Genomic DNA, 16,447 nt, shown 5'->3' with positions numbered 1-16,447 from the left:
AAGAAAAAGTACTCAATATGTAGCACAATGGTCCCTGTTATTGTATTTTATTAAACTGGATTATTATTACTAATGCATTATCATGTAGGCAGCATTCTAATATTGTAGCAGGTTGACGTGCAGCTTAATAATAATACAACACTATTATATTAAAACTAATATTGCAACACAGATAATACTATTGGGTAGATTTGACTTTTTCTAGAACAATGCATCCTATTTCATATGTTTCATATAGGTTCAAGTGATTACAGTAACTGTCAAAAAACATGTAGTGGAGTAAAAAGTATTATGAGCTATGAAATGAAATACTTGTAAAGTACAAGTACCTCAAAATTGTTCTTGCGTAAATGTACTTCTCGCCTTCAATTCAATTCAGCTTTAACTATAAACTCGATAGCTACCGCTCTCTAGCTGTCTGTAGGTGCAATGGAAAAGAAAAAGAAGAAACTTTAAAGAAAAAAAAGAAATCCTGTAAGCCTGACCTTGTCTGCCATCTGGGTGGAATATTCTGACTTGACATGTCTGGTAGAATTGGAGCGTAATCAGTTGTAAATAGATATATATCTATATATAGATAGATATATGGATATGGATATCTCAGCAGACGCGAACCCAACACATGTTTCAATCTTCCAAAGTGGTTGAGATGTGCTGATATGCTGCAATGAAACATTTAACCGCTGGTCAATGTTTCTATTACCTGATGACAGGATAATAAATTCTAGTCTAAATGAATGCAACTGAAATAGGGTTTCTTCTTTAATGATAGCCGGTGACCACAGTACTTTAATAAAATTGGAACACTTAGACCAGATCCTCTCTAATTTAGAGCGACTGAATGATGATCTCTGGGGTGGGGGGTTGGGTTGAGGTGACGGCTGCAGGACTACAGGCGGAGGCAGTTTTTAGCACACCTCAGCTCATAGTGGAGCAGCTCTGGGAATGGGAGATGGAAGTAATAATGGAGGGCACTAACAGCCCCAAACTCCCCCCCACCCCCACCCCACACACACACACACTCTTTTTCCTTGTCTTTGCCTCTGGCTGTCTGTCACAACTTTCTTTCTCCCCACTGCCTCTGAATGTCACACCCGACTATTCTGCACCCTCTCTCCTTTCACAAACGCATTACACATTTAAAAAGTTTCCTTTTCCTGTCTTTCCCCGTCACAAGTGCGCTCTGAATCAGACTTTCCTGGCTGTGTCCCTCTCTGCCTGTCTCCCTCTCGCCTTGTCCATCTCTCTGTCTGTCTGTCTATCTATTTATCTATCTATCTATCTATCTATCTATCTATCTATCTGTCCATCTGACCAGCCGCTTAGATAACTTACTCTCACATTGTGTGCGTCAAGAGGGAGTCCAGGTTTTCAGACACTCTCTCCAACCTCGGCTCTTTGACCATTACTACTCCATTATCAGTGGCGATGGAGGGCACGCCGCAGACGCTTAATGTATCCATTTCCCCCTCTATTTAGGACTCGGCAGCCCAGCGAGCTCCCGGAGTGCTCCCTGATTGGGATTGAATGTCCATTTAAACTGCCGTCCAGCCACAAGGGAGGTTTGGGGGGTGGGGGAGGGAGAGGAGAGGAATAATGGGAAATACAGGGGGAAAAGTGTATAGGAGTAAAAGAGTGAGACTGTTGCATTGAATGAGGAAGGGAGGCAAGGGGATTGTTCCCCAGCCTCTGATTTGAAGCTGAGATTTACTCTCTCTTCTCTTTCTTGCTTTCTTTCCCTCCCTCACTTGCTGTGTCTTTTTTGTTGTTGTTGTTGAAACTTTCAAATACGCCTCCGTAGAAAAAGCTTTCCTCCTCTGGCGCCGAGCCAAGTGTTAGAACTCAGCACTCGGTATTCTCAAGGTGCGCTTCTAAAAAGAGGGATTTGGAATTGAGATGATTGGAGTTGGCATATCCGTAGAGAGTGGAGGGCGGGAGGCGGGAGGAAGAGGGTGAGACAGAGAGAAAGAAAGAAAGAAAGAAAAAAAAAAGAAAGATCACACATATACAGTATAAGACTTGCAATAGGTAAAACGGTACCTTGTAGGAGAACGCCTCCATTCTTTCTGAAGAGGGGACTCCCCGACCACAATGGAGGACTAGAAAGGACAGAAGAAGGGATGGGGGGGGGGGGGGGGGGGGGGAGAAAAAGAGAAAACTGGTCAACCATTTGATCATGTTGCAGCAGCCAACCAGCCTAGCGGGCTTCATCACGAGGCAGATAGTAAGGCAGGAATTTGAGCCCATAAGCCAGTGCTTCTGATTATAGTGATTAGATTCCCGGGTGTCCCACTGTTGCCATTCTTCCCTGTGATTACCTCGGAGAATTACAGCCTCGCCGCTGTAGTCCATGGGGGTAATTTCTCATGACAAACCCCCACCGCCCGCCACTAGTCCATTCACACACATTCAACCAGAGGGAAAAAAAGAAAAAACCCTAATCAACGCATCTACATTTAACACGCTCATGTCACACAGGCATGTTTAAGACAGACGTGCGTAAAGTGTGACATATTAAAACACACGCTTACACTTACGCTGCGCGCGCGCGCGCAAACACACACACACACACACACACAGGAACACAGAAAGCCGGGGACTCAGTTAAGGTGATCATTGCACCACTAATGAGGGAGGTAATGACGGCATTTCTCACATAGACGGAGACGTCTTCACTTATGCACACACAGGAAGACAATAGACAGAGTTTTGCTCGTGAATCCATAATTTTAAGACAGAAGGAGAAAGATGGAGGGATAGGGGAAAAAGAGAAAAAGAGAGTGAGAGAGTGGCTGTAAGAGCTTTTTCCAGGTTGAGTGGTTTTTAGCTCCCCGTTAGACAACACGTCTGACTGCTCCTTTTTTCTCTCTCTCTGTAGCTAGACAGGCTGTCCTCATACACAGTCATTGTGTGTCTGACAACGTGGATCTTGGGCATGTGTACACGGAAACACACAAAAATACGCACAACAGACAAACAGGAGAGAAAACACCTGGGGATGCTGTGAACTCTGAAAAAGCAACCCACTCGTTTCCACTCATCAGGAGAGTTTCCTTTGTAATATGAGCCCTGTTTTATGTTCTGCTAAGCTGCTGAATGAGAGGATTTGGACGTCTGCACTTGTGATGTGGCTCTCACCTCACCAGATGCGGGGGAAAGATGGACTCACACACACACACACACACACACACACACACGCACAGCTGCACACACCGCACACACTTACTGTACATGCACATGCACACACGGCAGTACGAAAAAGCAAAAGCAGCAAACGCAAATTTCAGCCCTGAGCCACCTGCTGTTGCCATGGAGAGTTGCCACATTGCGTTGCCACGGCGATAACATATTTTCCCTGCGCTAACAGCCTGTCTGTTTTCCCTACCACCCCCCCGCCCATCTCATTCCCCCCCCTCTCCCCTACTCTCTCTCTGTCTCTCTCTCCTCACTCTCTCTCTGTTTCTCTACCCATCCCTGAGCTCTCTCTCTCTCTCTCTCTCTCTCTCAACAAATGGCTTCACAGTGCGACAGCACCTGCCTGCCTTATACTACATGTGTTGCCATGGCGGCATTCCCGTTGCCAAGGCAACCCTGTGCATTTAATGTGGTGGGCGAAGCGCAAAACTTGTGGCAGACCCCTGTTCTGCAACACCCCCCACCTCCCTCCATTCCAACATCTGCCCTCATCTCATTTTTCTACCAGGGAGGAGAGAGGCAAGGTGAGAGAGAAAGAAAGAGAGGGAGAGATGGAGGGGGGGGGAGAGAGAGAGAACTCCTCTGCAACCCCCTTGAGACACCCTTTCCTTCTTCCATCCATTCCATCCTCCCCTGCTCCTCCTCCTCTCATCCAGATGCTGATGGGGTGTGAAGGAATGCACCATGGAGCTGACCTCCTACCCAGCAAGCTCTCTCTCTCTCTCTCTCTCTCTCCCCACCCCACACACACAATCCCTCCCTTATATATGTAAGACAACTCCACATCCACCTATTTGGAAATGCATCCATATTATACATACACACCCCCCCTGCACACACACACTCACACTCTCACTCACACACACACACACACACACACACACTCTGCAGATACACAGGCATCCATTCACACACGTGGGCACACACACTGAAGCCAACTGCAGGTGGGGGTCGCTGGAGCAGTGTGAGTTATTATGGTCCATGAAAAACCAAAGAGGTGTGAGCGACAAAGAGTAGAGGACAAAGAAGCATCAAGGCTCTCCCTCTCTTCCCTCCCTGCCTTCTCGGCTAGTCTTTTTCTCCATCTCTTTTCTCTATCTCTCTCTCTATATATACCTTCTCATTCTTCTTGTTCATCTTCCACTCCTTGAGTTGTGTAGAACATCTTGAGACAGTTCTTGACCTTAACATAATAGATACGCTGTGTAACCATTCACCGTCATTGCACTACATAAAATAATATTCTTGAGAGTGAGTGCTCTTGACCAAGATATTGTGTTATATTGATTGGACCCAATGTATTCCAAGATATGTATAAAGGACTACTCCATATTCTAACATAGACTGTACCTTTGTTTTATTACATTAATTAATTTTGATATTTTTCTGACTATGCTATCTCTAACTTATAATAACCCTAACCTAAACGTTATATGTGACTTCTTTAGAGTAAAATCTGTCTGAATTCTAAACGGTGTTGTGGATAACAGATCACTAATGTTACCTAAGTTGCTTGTTCTCACAAGTTTTCATTGATAATGAACAGAAATAACAAATAATAATAAAAAAAACACTTTGACAAAGCATTCCCCTTCCTAGCTTTCTTTTTTCCAGGGTTTTCAACTGTAGCCCATGGTTTTCATCAGAGGATGGAGTCTTCTTGTGTTTTGCTAAATGTTTTAAAAGAAATGAAATGTGCATGTGGACAGATCCATAACAACTATGAACTGTGGTGAAGTGATACAGCTGAAAGCTCAGGGTTGGCTTTTCTTGTTAAATCACTGTTGACGAGGTCAGGAATGAACTTTCGCGCCACGCCTCGCGTACATGTTGATCCACTGTGATCTGCGAGCTTCAGGAAATGCACATTTGTTTATTGTCTGTCATTAAAGGTATAACAGTTGCAAATTGTGAACTTATGGCCGGAAATTGTCCTACTGTGCCAAGTTATTAACATAGAACTTTAAAGGGTGATAATAACTGTCCCATTGATTTCAACATATATTTACCACTTTAAAGTGGCTTTAAAGTTAGAAAAACTGTATATTCACACTGCTTACTTTACATGAACTACTTCCTGTCTCCTGTTTCATGTCTTATCAGGTGTCCTATCAATTAAAGGCCTAAAATACCTCAAAAATAATCTAGAAAATATTATGTGAAATACTGTTAACCTAAGACAAATGTTTTTTTTTTTACTGCGCCTATACATGAAATGGAATTATTACAGATTTCTCGTGCATAATCATTTACACATTTTAATAAGTCAGCCTGACATGCTTAAAGGTGCAGTAGGTAAGCCTTATAGAAACTAACTTTCTGTCATATTTGCTGAAACTGACCCTATGTCTGAGTAGAACTACACGAAGCAGGTTATTTAAAAAAAAGATCTGGCTCCTCTATCGTGCACAGCTCTCCTTTGTGGGGGGGGGGGGGGAGGGGCTTAGGAGATTGTTTTGGGCCTTAGCGGAAGGGGGGAGGGACTGAGAAGTTGTCGATGTAAGTCCTGGATCTCCACAATCGTACCTACAGCACCTTTAATGTCTTTGGAAAGTGTGGGGTTATAGACCACTGTGTTGCTGGAGAGTTTAAAGGACCATACAAGTGGTGTTCATGTTTTAGCCCATTAGAAACAAATTGTGCGTATACTGTACATGCTGTGAGCATGCTTCACGTTGCTGCTGGCCAATTTCAACAGCACACCATAAAATCTTAAAATGATTTCCATTTGACTTTTCCAGGCAGCCGCTGGTTTCCAGTAATTTAAGGATGATATAAAAAAAGTCAGCTCACAGAGACTTGCTATTTAATCATAGGGAACACACAGTTTAGGTTTTGTTAAAGTTATAGTAAACAGTTTTCAATAAACTGAATGTCTGCAGTGGGACCTTTGTCGGAGAAAAAAAAATCTTTTGACCTTGAGAAAATGTGATGTACATTTTCCCTATTTTAGCCAATTAATGGAGAATGTAATTGTCAAAAACAATTGCTAGTAGAGCCCTAATGGCTGAACACACACACACACACACACACACACAACACACACACACACACACACACACACACACACACACACACACACACACACACACACACTCTTCAGGTACAACATCACAAGGGCCCCTCAAACGAAGAAATTGGCTCTCCTCACTTACTCGCTTATTTACCACTGGGTGTCACAATGCAAATGAACAACCTCCCGTCTCTCCCCCATACTCCAACCTCTCCTCACTACACCCCGCCTCCCCTTCCTCCTCATGTTCCGAATCTGGCCTCCAATTTGTTCCACTTCCCCATACCTCATTGTTCAAAATGACACTTTTACATTTTATGGTGAACCAATTATTCTGTCTTACACAGTCCGCTGGCTCTGCAAGCCAACCTGCCCGGATCAACTAGGGATCGGGGTGTGGTGGTGGTGGTGGTGGTGGGGTATGCAGAGGGAGAGTGAGTGAGAGAAACATAGAGGGAGAAAGAGAGCAAGTGGAAGAAAGGAAAAAAAAAAGACAAGTAATAGTACCTCTTGCTGACACATCCATAGGGATGGTCAGAAGAGCCGGAAACCCAGAGGATGGAGGGCAGAGGAAAGGAGAGGGAATGTGGAGAAAACAACGCAGGTGGATGCTGTGGAGAGGTGTGGGTATGGGGGGAAGAATGAAGTGAATGTAGACAAAGGAGGATTTAATTGAATGATAAAGTGGTGAAGAGAGAGTAAAAAGGGTGGAGAGAGAGAGGGAATAAATCACAGCGGGGATAAATAAAGAAGACAGAGTACTGGGTGCCCCACCAGTTGTAATGCATGCCTGAGGATGAGCGGGAGGGTGTGTGGGACATTAAAAGAAGAGAAAAGAGAGTGAGAGGAGAGGAGTGGAACGGAACGGAGGAGTGTTAGGAGCCGGAGGAAAGGCAAAACAGGGGGATAGATAGGATGTGCTAGGGATAAGGCGAGGGAGTGAACAAGTGAACATGCGGAAAGAGAAAAGGTGCTTTCACCTGTGATGTGCCTGAGGGGGAAGGAGATATGAGGAGGCATGGAAGTGTTGCTGCATGATAACAGCGTGCAAAAAGATTTAAGGAAAGGATGGGGCGGGTCAGCAATATAATGCCTGGGGCCAGGTGGGAGGGAGAAAGAGAAAGAAAGATGGAGAGAATATATATATATATATATATATGTTTTATGTTATGTGCCTTAGGGCTGTAACTAGCGATTATCTATTATTATCGATCCATGTATCCATTATTTCTTCAAGTAATGGTTTTAGTCTTCAAAGCAAATAAATCAGATAATAGTGAAGAAAAGTTGCTTAAAACCTAAAGACTGGATTTCTCCATGAGATTAAATTCTTATTGACAAAGGCCTGTCTTGAAAGGAATTGATTTCTATTTTATTTTTTAACCTTTATTTATCCAGGTAAATCAATTGAGAAGCAACTTTCATTTGCAACGACAACCTGTCACATTCAGACAGTTACACATTCATACCTGGAAGCGGCTCGGTACAGTCTGATCTGCGGGCCACTGGCTAAGGGCCTTGCTCAAGGGCACCTCAGCGCACGAGGGAGAGACAAGCGCTGCTCTTTCACTTTTTTACCAACCCAGATTTTTATCCTGTCGGTCTGGGGCCTGAACCGACGACCTCCCCGTCACACGCTCACTTCTTTAACCTTGAGGCCACCACGGCACCATTCACTTAGATCAGATAAATACCCATATACAGTATGACATTTCTCAGAATTTATCCTCAGAACACAAATTCAAAAAATTCCACAAGTAAACAACACTATTCATTCACTATTCAAAACATGTTGTGCATATGTACATATATTCAGTGAGAAAAAGCAAACATGCATAGATCGATCTCAGAATTATAAGAATTTTGATTGAACTGAAATCGATTTTTGGGCTTAAATCATTGTTTATCAAACTTTTTTGTTTCCCAAAATTTTTGTATTCTAAACTTCTTGTTCTTTTTTCTGCGAGACTTGAGACAAGTGTTCCAAAACTCTCTTCACTGCACAAACCTGCATAATCAATGGCCCTAAATTGCCATCTAACGCTGCCTTTTCCATATATCTCTGGCAAAGTCTCATCAAAGTCTCATTTGCATGGGTGACAACATGGTCACATACACACACACACAGCTGCTCCAACTCGCCAACCGTTTCATCCATAAAACAAGGAAGTACTCTGACATCCATTTATGTCCATTGTAAGACAAGGGGAGAATATTTCTCTGCGTTGGACAACACTAAAAGTAAATTTAGGCTTTGCTTTGGGCTTCACCTAAACTAAAACTAAAAAAACTTTAAAACTCACTCAATGTGGCCCTTCTGTACGACTCACATCCAAAAAAGACAGAAAGATAGACGTCAGACGAGCTACCACACTAGACGCCTGTCTCTGGCAGGGGAGATAGAGAAAGAAAGAGCATGGTAGTGCTGAGAATGAGAGAAACTTGTTTCTATTAGTAGTTAAGATCTAAAGCACAGTTGAACAAAAGGTATTTTGGGTCTATTGAGTGTTTTTTTTTACATTAAACGGGCGGACACAGTGAACTGCAGGCTGCGGAGGATGTTGCCCCTGCTGACCATCAGCAGCCCTCGCCCTGTCATGTTACTTTATACATCAGTAGGGTTGGGTACCGCACTCTGTCTGGGCGCCGACCGAATTACGTCGGTACTACAGAGGACCGATTCAAGCTAAATCAAACGGAGAAATTGCCAATGAATAGAATATACAAACACAAGGAAAAAAGTTACAGTGAGTAAGAAATTATTTGATTTATTAGGTTGTAGTTTGGGAGGAGAGACGGAGGGATTTTATTTGATTTATTTTATATTTTTAGTATAAAATTTCTTTTTATACTAAGTAAATATATATATGGCTCGGGAAAGGGAAGTTTGGGGTCCCCTACTGGAGCTGCTGCCCCTGCGACCCGATACCGGATAAGCGGATGAAAATGGATGGATGGACTAAGTAAATAGGATAAATAGGTTTGGAATTATTTTTACAACTGAAATAATTCTTTTGTTATGACAGATGGAAAGTTGCCTACCAAAAAAAAGATACTGTTGGGTGCCGGTAGCGATAAAAATGGGAATGTTACCCTAACCCTATAAGTCAGGAGACTAATTAGCCTCATCTTCATGGGTCTTCACAACAATGGGCTAAAGGAACCTTTTAAATCAACATTTTTTAAGCCAAGGACCCCTTAGCTGAATGAGAGACAGAGCAAAGACCCCTACTACATGAATTGTATAAAATTAGGTTGCATATAAAACTTGGCCTACAATAACGTGTAAGGCTGCCTATGGGACCCCTTCAAAAAAATGGGTTACAATACTAAGCTACTAAGCAATAATTCTGTATGTTGGATTCATTTTAAGACATTTAAAATTTAGAAAAAACGTTCAAAAAAATAATAATTGTGTGGCCCCCCTGCAGTAACTCTGAGGACCCCGTAGGTGTCCCAGACCCCTTGTTTAAGATTGCTGTTCTAGTTCCCTCAAAATTGTTCTGGGTACTTATATTCCAGGTACTTATTAAGTATGACCTTAACATCTGCATCAGCAGTTAATGCGACTTACCTCTGGTGAAATGTCTGAGGCAGGATGGGTGGAGAGGTGGAGGGCGTGGCCAGCCCGGGCGAGTAGGGATGGTACGGCGTCTTCTTCAGCGCCTGGATCAGGTTGTGCCTATACTCCGGATCTATGGACCACAGAGAGCCTTTGCCTATGCTCTGAAAGAAAGAAAGATGAGAGGGAGATGTTATTGGGAGTGCTACGGGGCCCCTCAAAGCACATCACAAACACAGCCTGGCACACTGATGTGAGCCAACAAGTCCAAAGCCCAAACACAAGCTCAAAGTCCAGACCCTGTGCCGGATTCTTTATCAAACCACCTGTAACGCACAGCTATGATATCCCGAGGAAGATAACACTCGGCGGAATAGGAATTAATACATCCTGATCCTCTGCCTCTCCTCGGGAAAAAATTTTTATTCTGGAGGCTTTTTTTTCCTGATTAAGACGCAGGAAAAACTCTTTAACTTTTTCGACTCCGGAGGCAATGATGGTGTGTATTTTTAGATCAAAGCAGCTTTCCCCTCACCTAATGAAGCAGCTCCCAATCTGAGTGAAACCAGCCTATAGATTATAGAGAAGGGAGGGATCTCAGACGGGCCACTATGGAAATACGTTCCCTGTCTCTGTCTCTCACCGCCTTCTCCGCGCTTTCATCTGCCTTGTCATCTAAACGTGGCAAAAATCTGGAGTTTGTGTACGGCAGGAGGAAGGGGGAAGGAGAGCAAAGTAAATATAAAATTAAAGCCGTCCTGCCTCGTGTTCGGATCACTTTGTAGTGCTCTGGGATGTGACACAGGTACAGCCTACAGGGTGGGGAGATGTCATGGCTGCGGGCTTCTGATTTCTGCAAATTCCGCGAGGAATCTATTAAGAGGGAAATGTCAGACATGCCAGAGCCGTGCGTGTGAGCATTAATTGGAGACAGATTCTCAAACCTGAAGAGCATTTTGTATTGAAGCAGATGAGAAAAATCCCAAGAAGAATCGCTTATCTCCGGTGATGTCTTCCTATGCACTTCCTTTTGGTTGCATTTGCTTGAGCAACGTTAGATGTATTTTCTAGTTTTCAAAAATTATTGTTTTTTTTCAGAAACGTCCCTGATACTCTGGGTAACCACATCGGTCTCAACGTCAACAGTTTACTACTTTCTACTTAAAAACATAGTCCCTATGAAAGATTTATAGAGGACACTATTTCTGGGGAAGCCATGTTGCTGTTTTCCTGCTAAATTATTCAGTAATTCATGAGAAATGAAAGCCAAATTACATCAATGTCATAAAAAAACAACCTTATTTTGTTTAGCAGAAAATGTGTTTTTTAGGCTTTCCTTCAACATTATGTTAATTATTTTGTGAACATCCAGATTTATTTTTGCAGGACCCTGAGAGACACCAGCTAAAAAATGCGCAAAAGAGTCCCAGCAAAGGTGTGAAAGTAACATTTAAGAAAAGCACTTAGACACTTTGATTGATCACGTTTGTTATGAGGAAGCATAGCCAATCAGAGACAAAGATTTACTCTACATCTCCCCGGTTGTTCATTACTCAACAAAAAAATCCTTACATTTTGTCAGTTAAGTTAACTCTTATTCTGGGAAAGCCTTTAAATGTTATTATTATTTCAATGATCTACGTTTATTTTGTGTGAAATCTTTATTATCCCTAGGAGCAATTAACACACGCCACAAACAATAATCGATCTCCGATATTTCAATAGGGATGAAAGGAATGCTGGCACCCCATCCCCAGAATCAATTTATTGATTTACTGTTTTTATCAATCAATTACCTTTACCATTACATTAAATATTTTCTATTTATACGGTACCGTCAATGTCAACTAAATCCTATCTGTTTCCAGCTAAACAGATGGAGAGGAGAAAACGCAGAAAATCCATGTTATGTACTTCTTTGCAACTGAAATTAACTTTTGTTTTTCACATTACTCAATACTATCGAATCACAGTTCTTCTAGAGTCACAATTAATGAAAAACACAATACAAATCGAATCAGCACCCAATGTATCGTGAAAGAATCAAATCGGGAACACAGCATATCGTCCCCGCACTAATACAAACTGTATCATTTCTAATCAATGACCAGGCACGTCCTTCTGTGTCTACCCTGCGTCTCTCAGTGTGTCACCTCAGTGAAGCACTCCAAATCTGTGCTACCAGTCAAGACACCATCTGACCTGGTAAGAATGCAAGAAGCTAACCAGGATGTGAGCGCACTGTTGATTTGTGCCCCCCCCGTTTGGATCTGTGCATTAGTATGTGAGCCGTGTGGAACACGGGCCATATGTACCATGTTTTGCTATGTGTGTGTGTGTGTGTGAAGGGGGTGAGTGTGTGCATGGCAAGTTCCCTAGGGAGTGTGATATTACCCAGCATGGTCTGCTCCTGGGAGTGCTTCTATTACTGCCAGCAACGCCTCTCCTGGAGAGCATGATATTACACACACATAAACTCGCTCCCACAGAGGTGACCCCCACTGGGCCAAATTTCCCCTCGCACCTCCAGGCCGCCAGCCGTTTGTGTGTGTGTGTGTGTGTGTATATATATATATATATATATATATATATATATATATATATATATATATATATGTGTGTGAGTGTGTGTCTGCCCACTTGCAAGCCGATTAAATAACGCTCTTTACAGAATCTCTGTCTGCCGGAGCTTCTGCCAACCTGCCAGCCAATCAAAAGGCTCAATCTGTAGACCCCCCCACTCCCCCCACCCCGTTTGATAGGCCAATCACAGGGCACAGCTCACAGGAAGAGGCCGTCACCTGGGTTATAGTGGTCGCCTTGGCAACAGGCATCATCTGTGCTTGGAAGCGACGAGGAGGTGAAATGGACTTTTTCATTTTCTGGAGAGAAAAAAAAACGCAAAAAGTTGGGAAAAAAGGCAGCATGTCTTGAAATCGATTACCACAAAGGTTTTTTGGGGTCAGAGATTGGCTTTACGTTTTCAGAGGGGTTCAAGTTTGATACAGTATGCCATACATACTGATACAGACTTTTAAAAGTAGGACGCCTCCACATGGGTGGATCTGACAGCTTAAAAAGCAGGTGATAGAAGACCGGGGTCTTGACTTTCACCTGAAACTGTGTTTGTGATCTCCATTTATATCATTCCCTCCCTCCATACTCTGATCCCATATGGCCTTGCTTCTCTGGTAGGAGGACTACTTTCGGGATGATATATTTATGTGAGCTACATCTGTGTGCTGGAAAATAGTCACATCACTGTAGCGTTTGCGGCTAAAGAGCAGGATTACACAACAAATAATCCACGATTCAAAATGTTAACGCCTGCTTTGAGAAATATCTCATACAGTGTGAAACTGGCACTGCATTAGACTTCAAAATGCAAGTTTAAGAAACATTACACTAAAAAGAAATGGATTTAATGATATGTATCTGTGCCACTACACCAGTTTGGGGTAGTTGTAATTAAGAAAGCAGCACCTCTGTGTTATAAAGCACAATACTGAGAAATAGACAGATAGATATTTTCATGATGGAGAAAACAGACTGTACGGTAACTTGCCCCAGACACGGGACGGTATGAGTAAAAGACAAAAGGGGAAGAAAGAGGAGATAAGAGAGAGAGAGAGAGAGAGAGAGAGAGAGAGAGAGAGAGAGGGAGAGAGAGAGAGAGATGATTGTGTGTTGCCAACATCTGTTTCCTGTGTTATATAAGCTGTGGGGGCTGGTTTCCCTTGGAAATGGGAGATATTAAAAAGTCCTGCTGCCACTGACCCCACTAGTAACACTATACTACTGCTACTGCATACCTATCTGCACTATAATCTTTTTGCATTTAACTGTCACTCATAAAGAGTGTCTCGTTATTTAAAGGACAATTCATTTTAGATATCCAAATCCACAGAAATGCATAGAAGATAATACTTAGAAAGGATACTACACTGATCATACCATCCCACATCTATTTAGTCTGTACATTTGTGTGTGTGTGTGTGTGTGTGTGTGTGTGTGTAGGGGGGGGGGTTACTACATTTAATCTATACTTACTCACATACAGTACATAACGGGGTTAAAGCAACGTTGACATTTTGGGAAATATGCTTGTTCGCGGTCTTGCTGGGAAGTTAGATGAGATAAGATTGATAACATACCTCTCTCATGTTTGTAGGCTTAATATAAAGCTACTGCAAGGAAGATAAGCTTAGCATAAAGGCTAAAAGCAGGGGGAAACACGGCTCTGTCCAAGGGTAACAACATCCAACTACAGACTTCTCTAAAGCTCACAAGTTGTGGTTTCATGGGGGTTTAAATAAAACATTACTATGTACTTGCATTTCATATTGAACAGAGGACGTAAACAAACACATGGGTTAGTTAGTGAACTTAATTAGTGCTTCAGATTGGTCTATTTTTAGATGTTTTCTTGTGTTTTCAGTCTTCGTGCTAAGCTAACTGTCTAACGGAAGTCCGACCACATTCTTTATTTTTCTTTCTGTCAACAAATCCCATAAAAAGACCGAACCAACAACACATTAATGCTAATAACAAGTATTGCCCGTGAGCCCGGAGCCTGATATAATTCATTCCTCTGTGCCACAGAGCTCCGTTGTTGCTCGACAACTATTAAAAACACATCGAGCCACTGTTGCGCTGATTGACACGTTGCTTTATTGCAATGAACACAGCCGCCATAGTTTATTCTACAGTCACTGACACACACGCCGTCATGCTGCTGTAAATACTCACTAGAGCACCAAATGTGTATTAATCCACAGCTGAAAATAGTCCCCCCCCCAACAAAAAATGTCCTCCTGTTCGGAAATGTTTGCAGAGAACTAACGGTGCATGAAACTTTATATTTGTATCCTCATATACTGCATATATATATATATATATATATATATATATATATATATATATATATTTACAGATTTACATCTCCAGTAGGAACCAATGGGCTTGGGGCTTTTTCTTTTGATGTGAGTCGGTGATAAACAAGAAAAAACTCCTTTAAGTCTTCAATAACAGCTGTTATGCCTCCCACCACAGAAACTACAGCTTTAAATAGTTCTATCATAATTAACAATGGCATCCGTATACTGTAGAGAAACCATTTAAACTGTTCATATTGGCTATTATGAGAGGAGAAAGTAAATTTAGTTTTTCAACTCAGCAATGAAATGAGATTAAAAAATGATGTATGAAGCACAGAGAGCACAGAGCTGCTACTCTCTGTGCAGAGAAAGACGCTAGGCATCAGTATAAGAGGCTTTGTTGTCCAGGGCCTTGTCATATGCAATATGACTTAACCTATACTAACAATCTGAAGTATTATGACTGCATATAATATTACGATGGACATCCACAGTTGGTCGGAGTAAAAGCATTAACCCTGGTAGTGTTTAAGCCGTATTAACCCCCTGTGTTACAAGGATCATTACTTACTTTACATATAGATAAACAGAGGATTAATAATATACTACAGCATAGACCAGATACACGTTTGACCACCAATTCAGATACCAAGTAGGAAAATATCTAATTTTGATTATTCTGACAGATATTGCGATTGCGATATGATGGAGGGAACGGTCATTTTTGTATCATTATTCTCATTTTCATGGAATATTATTAAAATTTAATGAAAATGTAAATGCTTTATGCAAAGATGTGTACCAAACAAAGATTGTAGGTCAATTTGTAAGCTGGGACGTCTCTGCATTATCCCAATTGCGATTAATCGTGGAGCCCCGATATTCAGCACAGTTGGACAGAAACAATGCAAGGCCTGTTGTTCAGAAAAGAAGCGGAAGTGGGACGGTAATGTTCTAACAGTGAGAGGACCACAGAGCTTCGGAAGAGGAAAAAGGCAGAAAGAAAGAAAAGAAGTAAAGGAAGAAGTGGTTATTTCTTTTGAAAAAGTTGCGTGATACAGACCATGAACGTCTGTTCTCGTTCAAGGCCGTTTGACAACAAAGAAGCTACATTTTGCCAGGAATATTTTGACATTACATGGAAAATTAGCGCGGGGTAATATTAGAGGTCAGAATCGCCAGAGGCCCCACATTACGATATTATTTAATTTATTTTTATGGTGTCAAATCATAACAAGCCACTTTACAGATAGAGTGGGTCTAGACCACACTCTGTAACTTACAAAGACAACAATTCCAGTAATTCCCCTCAGAGCAAGAATTATCACAACACAACATTATTAAACATTTTGTGATATTCTGCGATATCGTAATTTTTCAACTTCAAACTATCTCCCCGAGGGGAAAAAAAAGTATTGTACAGTTTGTACAAGTTTGTGCTTCTCTGTGTATTTAAACATTTTTTTTACTTTTGCATTGGCTATTACAATCCAGTCACAGATATAAGTCTGTGTTTTCCACAAAGAAAAAAAAAAACTGGGAGACACTTTCAGATTCCCCTAAGACTTGAACCCACTGGTATGAAAAAATATGTTCCAACAGGTTCACCATGCAGTTTAAAACTCACAATCTTCAATCTGTGGCTGGAAAACCATCACAAATGCAAAAGTCCTAAATGTAAGAGGAAAAACACTGATTAAGTAAAAACACAAGAGAGGCACAAACTGGACCCAGTCCAATGTAAGCAGCTCCCAAAGCACATGAAATGCTGTCACATAGCAATTAATTTCAGTGAGGTCC

General features: G+C 41.9%; 1 protein-coding gene across 3 annotated transcripts in view; it reads right to left on the bottom strand.

Annotated features, from left to right (window-relative positions):
- Positions 1-16,447, bottom strand: part of ches1 (checkpoint suppressor 1) — a 68,573-nt gene that overhangs the window by 11,872 nt on the left and 40,254 nt on the right. For all 3 annotated transcript variants that reach the window (XM_034899844.1, XM_034899843.1, XM_034899845.1), the window contains 2 exons: positions 9,783-9,934; positions 2,041-2,099 (listed from right to left, as the gene is read on the bottom strand). In XM_034899844.1, coding sequence (XP_034755735.1) covers positions 2,041-2,099; positions 9,783-9,934 — 211 coding nt within the window. The remainder of the gene's footprint in view (positions 1-2,040; positions 2,100-9,782; positions 9,935-16,447) is intronic.

This window comes from Etheostoma cragini, chromosome 18 (assembly GCF_013103735.1).
Source record: "Etheostoma cragini isolate CJK2018 chromosome 18, CSU_Ecrag_1.0, whole genome shotgun sequence".
Taxonomy (NCBI): Eukaryota; Metazoa; Chordata; class Actinopteri; order Perciformes; family Percidae; genus Etheostoma; species Etheostoma cragini.
Note: the sequence above shows the minus strand (reverse complement) of the source record. Positions and strands in the feature narration are given on the sequence as shown.